The sequence below is a fragment of the Myotis brandtii genome, unplaced genomic scaffold (assembly GCF_000412655.1).
Source record: "Myotis brandtii unplaced genomic scaffold, ASM41265v1 scaffold727, whole genome shotgun sequence".
NCBI lineage: Eukaryota > Metazoa > Chordata > Mammalia > Chiroptera > Vespertilionidae > Myotis > Myotis brandtii.
In genome coordinates, this window is record NW_005370872.1 from 1,852,440 (window position 1) to 1,861,180 (window position 8,741).

At 38.9% G+C, this 8,741-nt stretch overlaps 1 protein-coding gene across 2 annotated transcripts in view; it reads left to right on the forward strand.

The window, feature by feature from the left end:
- SLC19A3 (solute carrier family 19 (thiamine transporter), member 3) overlaps positions 1 to 6,829 on the forward strand; it is a 12,978-nt gene extending 6,149 nt beyond the window's left edge. Inside the window, exons 2-4 of one of the 2 annotated variants that reach the window (XM_014530203.1) lie at positions 820 to 971; positions 3,522 to 4,350; positions 6,032 to 6,829. In XM_014530203.1, coding sequence (XP_014385689.1) covers positions 820 to 971; positions 3,522 to 4,350; positions 6,032 to 6,228 — 1,178 coding nt within the window. In that variant the 3' untranslated portion in view covers positions 6,229 to 6,829. Of the gene's footprint in view, positions 1 to 819; positions 972 to 3,521; positions 4,351 to 4,473; positions 5,370 to 6,031 lie in introns of those variants that run through there. The other variant, XM_014530204.1, reaches the window with a different exon arrangement.
- The last annotated feature ends 1,912 nt before the right edge of the window (positions 6,830 to 8,741 follow it).

Below are 8,741 nucleotides of genomic sequence, written 5' to 3' on the forward strand. Positions count from 1 at the left end.
TTTTTTTCTTATTCTGGGATTTATTTACCTTCTATGGCTGTCACTGGAGCTGAGAGCTGGTTTTAGCTCTGAGGCTCAGCTCCAGCTATGAGACCTCTGCTGCTGAAAGCTGGGATCTGGGTTTGTTTGGGTTCTATACTTGTAACACTGTTGCGATCCTGCTGGCTGAAGCCCGGCTGGCTGAAAGCAGGTTTCTGGGGAATGTTTACCTTCTATATTTGCAACAATGTTTCTTAGAGTTGCAGCTCAGAGGCCGGCAGCAGCAGGCGGGGAACCTTGGCTTCCTCCGTCACTGGAGCAAGCAAGCCTCCTGTTCGCTTCAGGTGCCTGGCTGCCGGCCGCCATCTTGGTTGGCAGTTAATTTGCATATCTCCCTGATTAGCCAATGGGAAGCGTTCGGGGCCATGGTCAATTTGTATCTTCCTCTTTTATTCGATAGGATTTGCTGATGAATTAATCAGCCCCTCCCAGACTGTTTATTCTCTGTATGTCTGTGGTTACATGTGTTTTACTTATTTTCAAACATTCATTGGCCCATTGTTTACCATTTATTAGTGGCTACTCATTACCATGTGTGTGATGAAGAACAGTGAAGAGTGACTACCCCAGCAATAATGAAAAAGAAGTTTATTGGCAACAGAGGGTTTGACGGGTTAACCTAGGAAATATTCAAGAGCAGTTATTCATCACACCTTTTCATTTCAGCTACAGGTGGATGAAACTGCCATAAACATTTGGAGATAATCAGTTTTTCATTATTCCCAAGAAGCCAAAAAGAGTAAACATCAATTAACATTGGCTCTGTTTCCATTTCATCAGCCATGGACTGTTTCCAAACTTCACCGAGCCATTCCTGGATTTATCCCACTGTCATCCTCTGCTTATTTGGGTTTTTCTCCATGATGAGACCCTCAGAACCCTTCCTTATCCCATACTTATCTGGACCAGACAAAAACCTGACCAGCACAGAGGTAAGTTAATATCAATATGTGTGTTAATGTGGTTCAATTTTACCAGACTTGAATAAGATTAATGTGCTGACTTCAATGAATCTCATTTTCATGGTATTTGTATTTAATAGAACTGTTCAAACTATTCTTTCCTCCTCACACTTGCAAAAATGGGAAACCAAAATACGTTACAGGTTGTGATAAATATTTTAACTTTTATAGAGTTCTAACATTGGTCTTACTGCATGGGAACCTTTCAGGTCTCCATTGATTCTATGACACTAATCTATATATATAAAAGCCTCATATGCTAAGTGTCCCACTGACTGGTCGACTGACTGGTCACTATGATGTGCACTGACTACCAGGGGGCCGATGCTCCGACTGGTAGGTTAGCTTGCTGCTGGGGTCCAGCCAATCAGGACTGGGCAAGATGGGGCCGGACATGTCCTGGAGCCCTCCCTCGGTGCCTTCCTAGCCACCAGCCTCGATCGGGACTGGGCGAGATGGCCCTGATTGGCCCTAATCACCAGCCAGGTGAAGGGACACCACCTATGCACGAATTTTATGCACCAGGCCTCTAGTCCTAAAATAAAGTCGCTGCCAGGCACTAGAACTAGTCCTAGTAAACTTCCAGGATGGTGATGTATAAGCAGACTCTGATAAAGAATTGTTGCATCTCTTTAGGACACTTCCTCAGTTTTGAAAAACTATCTACCAGAATTTTCTTCCCCAGAAGGCCAAATTCTCTTACTTAAAAGATCTACCTCTTTTTTTTTTTTTTTTTTCTAAAAGTGCAACAGGAAATGCTGTGACTCACCTGGAGAATTACTCTGGGCTAGTTTTACTGGTATAATCTCCAGCCAGAGTTATGAAAACACTGAAGATGGTGTGGCTTCACTGGGAAGACTAATTGGTGCTGGTTTCCTTGGTGATGAGGTGGCAAGGACAGAGAGGTGAACTTGTGTGTGGTATAAAATCACTTAGAGACAACTGTGTTTCAAAGATTGCCAAATGGAAGTATGTCATGGTTAAGGCAAAACAATGACAGATACAGGTTCAGAATCAGCAAGTGAATCCCATGGGTCTGCTTCTTCGACCATGACGGACCAGTTAATGTGTCCATCCTAAGGCACAGCTCAGTGACACTAGCCCAGTGATGGCGAACCTATGACACGCGTGTCAGAGGTGACACGCGAACTCATTTTTTTGGTTGATTTTTCTTTGTTAAATGGCATTTAAATATATAAAATAAATATCAAAAATATAAGTCTTTGTTTTACTATGGTTGCAAATATCAAAAAATTTCTATATGTGACACGGCACCAGAGTTAAGTTAGGGTTTTTCAAAATGCTGGCACGCCAAGCTCAAAAGGTTCACCATCACTGCACTAGCCTTTTAAATCACTGAACTTTCCCTCATTGTTGGCATTTAAACCCACTAAAGTTGATGTTGTAGAAAGCAGAAGGGATAGAGCAAAGGCTTGTATGGTGGAGCTGCACCTGTACCCATCACGACCCCCAAATCAACAGCTTTTTCAGTACTTTCTCCCTATGAATGAACCTTGAGGTCCCATGCATTGCATTTTTTACTAACTCCATTATTTAATCCATCTTAAACAGAGGCCAGAATTGAGACAAACCAGTAGAATTGGGGGGGGGGGGGAATTGGGGAGCCCAGAAAATTTGACCAGGAAGAATATTAAATGCATTTCTTTTTCCAACTCCATAATTCTATACCATTATTTACTCTTTGATCTTTGTGTATATATTTATCCAGACTTTGGAAGGGCTGACATTTTTGACATAGGGATGGGTCAAATAAAGATAAAGGTTGTTGGGTTCTTTTAGCATGATAGCCTCTTTATCTAATATTAATCTTTAAACAGGAAGGGAATGGTATTATTATTGAATTTATTGGGGTGACATTGGTTAATAAAATTATAAGATTTCAGGTGTACAATTCTATGGTAATGGTATTTTTTTAAAGAGCCCAAACAAACTAGAAGTGGCTGTTGAGCAATTTTTAACTGATCTACTCAAATACACCTAAACATAATATAGTTCAGTTGTACATATTCTCTTACTGAGATGCACAGAAGTATACAATTTTTTTGGCAGGTGCAAGGGGGGAGCTCTGTTTTCCTAGTGGCTTTCTTGAAAATCCATTTTCCATTCTTTTTCAAAATATGAAGAATATCCTATCCAATTGGATACAAAATTTGACATTGTGCAAGCGACATACCTTAGCCCAGTGATGGTGAAGCTATGACACGCGTGTCAGAGGTGACACGCGAACTCATTTTTTTGGTTGATTTTTCTTTGTTAAATGGCATTTAAATATATAAAATAAATATCAAAAATATAAGTCTTTGTTTTACTATGGTTGCAAATATCAAAAAATTTCTATATGTGACACGGCACCAGAGTTAAGTTAGGGTTTTTCAAAATGCTGACACGCCGAGCTCAAAAGGTTCGCCATCACTGCCTTAGTATGTACGTGGCTAAGAAAGGTGTTCTTTTCATTTCCTGGTGCTACATGGTCACACTATCCATTTTCCAACTTCACAGATAACCAATGAGGTCCTTCCCGTGTGGACATACTCTTACCTGCTGCTGCTGCTCCCCGTGTTCATCCTCACCGATTACGTCCGCTACAAGCCGGTCATCATCCTCCAAGGGATTAGCTTAATCACTACCTACCTGCTGCTCCTGTTTGGCCAAGGAGTGACAGCCATGCAGGTTGTGGAGTTCTTCTATGGGATAGTCACTGCCACCGAGGTGGCCTACTTTGCCTACATATACAGCGTGGTCAGCCCAGAGCACTACCAGAAAGTGAGCGGCTACTGCAGGGGCGTCATGCTGGTGGCCTACACGGCCGCCTCGGTGCTGGCCCAACTCTTGGTGTCGCTGGCCAAAATGTCATATTTTTACCTCAACGTCATATGCTTGGTCTCTGTCTCTGTGGCTTTCCTTTTCTCACTTTTTCTCCCAATGCCCAAGAAAAGCATGTTTTTTCATGCAAAGCCCAGCAAAGAAGCACATATGCCATTAAGCACGAATACAGTGTTAGATGAACCACGTGAAGGGACAACACCTGGCTGTGATGAAGAGAAACCCACTTCAGAAACAGCCACCACTTCAGGAAACCTGGGTGACGGCCAGCTCAGCAGCCCAAAGCCAGAAAATGTCGCTTGGAGAGTTTTTGTGCAGTGGTTCCAAGATTTGAAGGAGTGCTACTCCTCCAAGCGTCTTCTATACTGGTCCCTATGGTGGGCTCTCTCCACAGCAGGTTTCAACCAGGTCTTGAACTACGTTCAAATCTTGTGGGACTATAAGGCACCATCCCAAAATTCTTTCATCTATAATGGGGCAGTAGAAGCTATTGCAACCTTTGGAGGTAAGTATACCTTGATTGGTTTTCCTTTGAAGGGCTATCCTCATTAAGTTCATTTTTCCAGTTGCTAAACTTCTCCATGGTGGTGAATTAGCTGTGTTTAGAGGGCATATTCATCTTCTTTAGGAATGGAAGGCACCAGGAAAAGAAAAGAGGAGCAGGACACTTCTCTTTTACGTGTTACAACAAGGAACTCAGGAACTCAGGATTGAGCACCAAACAAACTCTAGCCAAATTCCTAAGACTTCATTTCATCATCAGGAAAAGTGCTAATAATGCCCCCTGTTCTTCTAGAATTGTTTTCAGTGTCAAAAGGCAAATATACAGCTTGAACCTCAGTGGGAGTTTTATTATTTTAGAAAATGGGTTTAACTAAGTGATCACTGGAAGAGTTTTGGTTAATAAAGAAGTTGGTTTAGCTAGCGCCCACCTTTAGAAGCTCTAGGCTGTACACCAAAAATGTTCACAAGTTACTTTTGTCTGAGATTTAAATGAGGGAAAGATACATGAGAGTCAAGATTCTAATATCAGAGGGAACTCTGCCCTTGAGCTTTGCTCTACAATAAATATTTATGTCCTGGTAAATGGAAACTTAAATGCCACATGAGACTTTGAAGATATTTTCCAGGAAGTAGGAGATTTCCACACCCTCATTTACAAAAAGGTTCAGAAAATTCATGCGGCATCTGTTTATTATTGTCTCCTCTTTGGGAGACTTCAGTTTAACTGCCGGAAACCAGCACCGTGCCGAATGCTCCACTGAAATGATTTCTCCTGTAGCCAAGTTCTGGGGGGAAGAACAGGTGTTTATCCTTTGCAACCATAGTCTTTACTAGAACAAATGTGAAAAGGTTCATTAATCAAATGTCAGTAATTTGAAGCATAAATACCTTTCATTTTGCTAAAGAGAACTATAATTACTAACCCTAATTATAGTCAATTATTCAACCTCTTAATATGAATCAATATAGATTTGCTCACCCAAAATCTCAACTAAATTAGGCCAGATCTGAAGATGTTAAGATGGGACTAGAATTAAGATTAAGAATAATAAAGATTAACCTTATTAATTAGAAGTAGTAACTATAATATATAATCATTGTATAAATAAAATGTAACATAAATATGTAAATATAATAAAATATAAATGTTAATATGATATAAATATAAATATAAATATTTATAAATATATAAATATAGACTAAAACTTACTACCCAGTGCAACACATCTGTTACCCATCATTGAAAAAACTTACCATAAAAATGATAAAGAAAGGCAAATATGGAAGGGCCCAGTGTACTCCCAGAGCAATGGTCTCATCCTTTTCTATTCCTGCTCTTGCGTGTTGTATTGAATAACTGGGTTTATGTATCACTTCTCCCCACTCAGCCATGGTTAGGACTTTGGCCCTTCCACCTAGAATAGTGTTTGGCATGTAGATGATGCTAATTAAAAGTGTGGCAACTAAATGATTGAAAGAATAGGAAGTAAGAGAGAAGCCAAAGAAAAATGTGGTTGAGAAAAGGATAAGTCCACATTTAGGTGGATTGCACTATTTTCACAAATTTTGAAAGCAATATATTCATCTTTTAGAATTACTTGAGCCCTGATTTTTAAGAGATCATGCTGATATTCCACATGGAAAGTCAACATGTTTGATCTTCCCTAATGCTTCCTTGCCAGGGGCCGTGGCTGCCTTTGCAGTGGGTTATGTGAAAGTCAACTGGGACCTTCTGGGAGAGTTGGCCCTGGCCTTCTTCTCAGTGGTCAACGCCAGCTCCCTCCTTCTCATGCACTACATAGCTGACATCTGGGTGTGCTATGCTGGCTATTTGATGTTCAAGTCCAGCTATATGCTTCTTATAACCATAGCAGTGTAAGTATTACCAGCCATTTCTGGCCACTCCTAAAACTAAACCATATTCTCTCTCTTATAGTCTTACAGTACCTTTGAGAACTTCAGAAGGATTTTAATCAATTGCAATATTAAATGTTGACTACTTACATTATATTAGACACAATTAAGCCATCTTTTTATTTAACTGTTTGCTGTCTGAATATTACTAAGGGTAGACATCAAGAAAAGAAATTCCTAACTGGGCAAGTCTTGGCGGGTAGTCACATCCCAGGCACATAATGTTTTTAGTAGAAGGTTTATTTTTGCCTTAAAGCAAGCCCTGTCCATTGTTTCTGTGCATCTAGTTAACACACCTTTGAAATAAGCCATCACCACCCTCAAGAAAGCATATAATCTTATTAACTGTCCTGTAGTCCAATCCCCACCTTGCTGCCCCACGTGCATGTAATCTTCCTTAGTCTCCTCCTTACTTTCAAGTGCATGGAAGAAGCTACAAAAAACTGTTACTCTCTGGAGCATTGAGATCTTGCTCCCAGGCACATGTCATCTGTTTGGTTCAAGTAAACTCATAAAAGTTCTTGAAAAAAAAAGAAGAAGCAAAGGCCCTAACCGGTTTGGCTCAGTGGATAGAGTGTCGGCCTGTGGACTGAAGGGTCCCAGGTTCGATTCCGGTCAAGGGCATGTACCTTGGTTGCAGGCACATCCCCAGTAGGGGGCGTGCAGGAGGCAGCTGATAGATGTTTCTAACGCTATCCCTTCCTCTCTGTGAAAAATCAATAAACTATATTTTTTTTTTCCAGTCACTTCAAATTTTAATTTGCATTTATGTGAATGAAACAAACTTTATGGAATTGCATATATGTACATAATTCTTCATTGTATACAGTATTGTAATACATAAGTTATACATCTGTACTTATACCATAAACTATATTTTTTTAAAAAGAAAAGAAATTTCTGTAGGTTCATAAACCAAGAGCAATGACAAATTGTCAGGTTGTGATTTTTTTTATTTCAAGCAATTTTCTATAACAAGGTGTGATGAAACTTGATTTTGAATGATTCCGTTTAGGATTCAGCCCTGATTTCACTTGGTTGCTGGTGCAATACCAGGTATATATTTGAAACAAAATATTCTCAGCAAGTTATAAAAAGTTGTATACTGCAAAGATTATAAGAAACTAAATTCCAGAGATTATTTTTTCATTTATTTTATTTTTTCCATCACCATTTATGCCCTCTTCCACATCCCCCGCCCCCCAACAATCACCACACTGTTATCCATGTCCATGAGTTCTCTCTTTTTTTTCTTTTTTGCTCAATCCCTCCACCCCCACTAATACCCCGAGATTGTTATTTTTAATTAAAAACATTTAGTTCCACATATAAGTACAAAGAAAGCTGACTACCAGGAAATGTGTTTTAGTAGTAACCAAAAAGATAAACATTTAAATTTAAAATCACATGAAAAAGATAGAAACAAAAGCTTTATCAAGTTTTGTTTTTTAATTTGTGAAAAATTTTTGATAAGCAATTGACAAAACACAAAAAATGTAAGCGCCCTGGGAAAAGAATGAAACAAATGAAAAAGATAGCAAGTTGTGTGTGTTGTTGTTTTTTCACTGAAATGAGTCAATTTAATGAATCAGACTCATGTGTCTTGAGTTTCTTTTTTTAATGTGAACATTTGTTAAGGTAGGATTATATTATTTCTTTTCATTGTAATCATATTCAAAACACAAAACCTTTACTTGCATTCCAGGGTGAACTCTAAATAACATGCATTTTCCAGTCTTTCATAAGTGTTCTGTTTCAAAACCTATATACTTATTAAAAATTAATTACAGATTCAATTGAACAACCAGTTATGGGCTTGATCTTCCAAAGGATAATTCTCCCCAAACTTTGAAACTGTAAATACAGACAATTGATATTATAAGGAGTAATCCTCCAAAAATTTCCTCAGATTGGGTGTTCTTGTATTTTTATAAAAATTCACTATAAAACAGTATCTAAAGTCATATTGCATCCAATATTCTAAAGTTATAAGAACTTAGAACATTAAGGTTTAATTTCTGGAAGTATTAAATCGGGTAGGAGGAATTTTGCCATTTTTTCTTTATTTTAATTAAGCCTTTAACAATATTTTTGAACTCCTTTTCTTTGCTCTTCCTGTTTGTCTATACTTGGGGAGATTTAGATAAGGAGTGCTATTAACAAGAAATAATCCGGTCAGAGAAAGACAAATACCGTATGATTTCACTTATATGTGGAATATAATGAACAAAAGAAACAAACACAATAGAAACAGACTCACAGACACAGAGAACAGACTGACAGCTGTTTGGGGGGCTGGGTGAAAAAGGTGAAGGCACTAAGCAATACAGATTGCAGAAAAGCCACAGAGATGCAGATTGCAGTGGGGAATATAGTTAATAATGTCGAGATAACTGGGTATGGGGACAGGTGGGAAATTGGGGCAGCGGGGACCACTCTGTAGAGAACATGGTGTGGAATAGTATTGAATGTAAACTG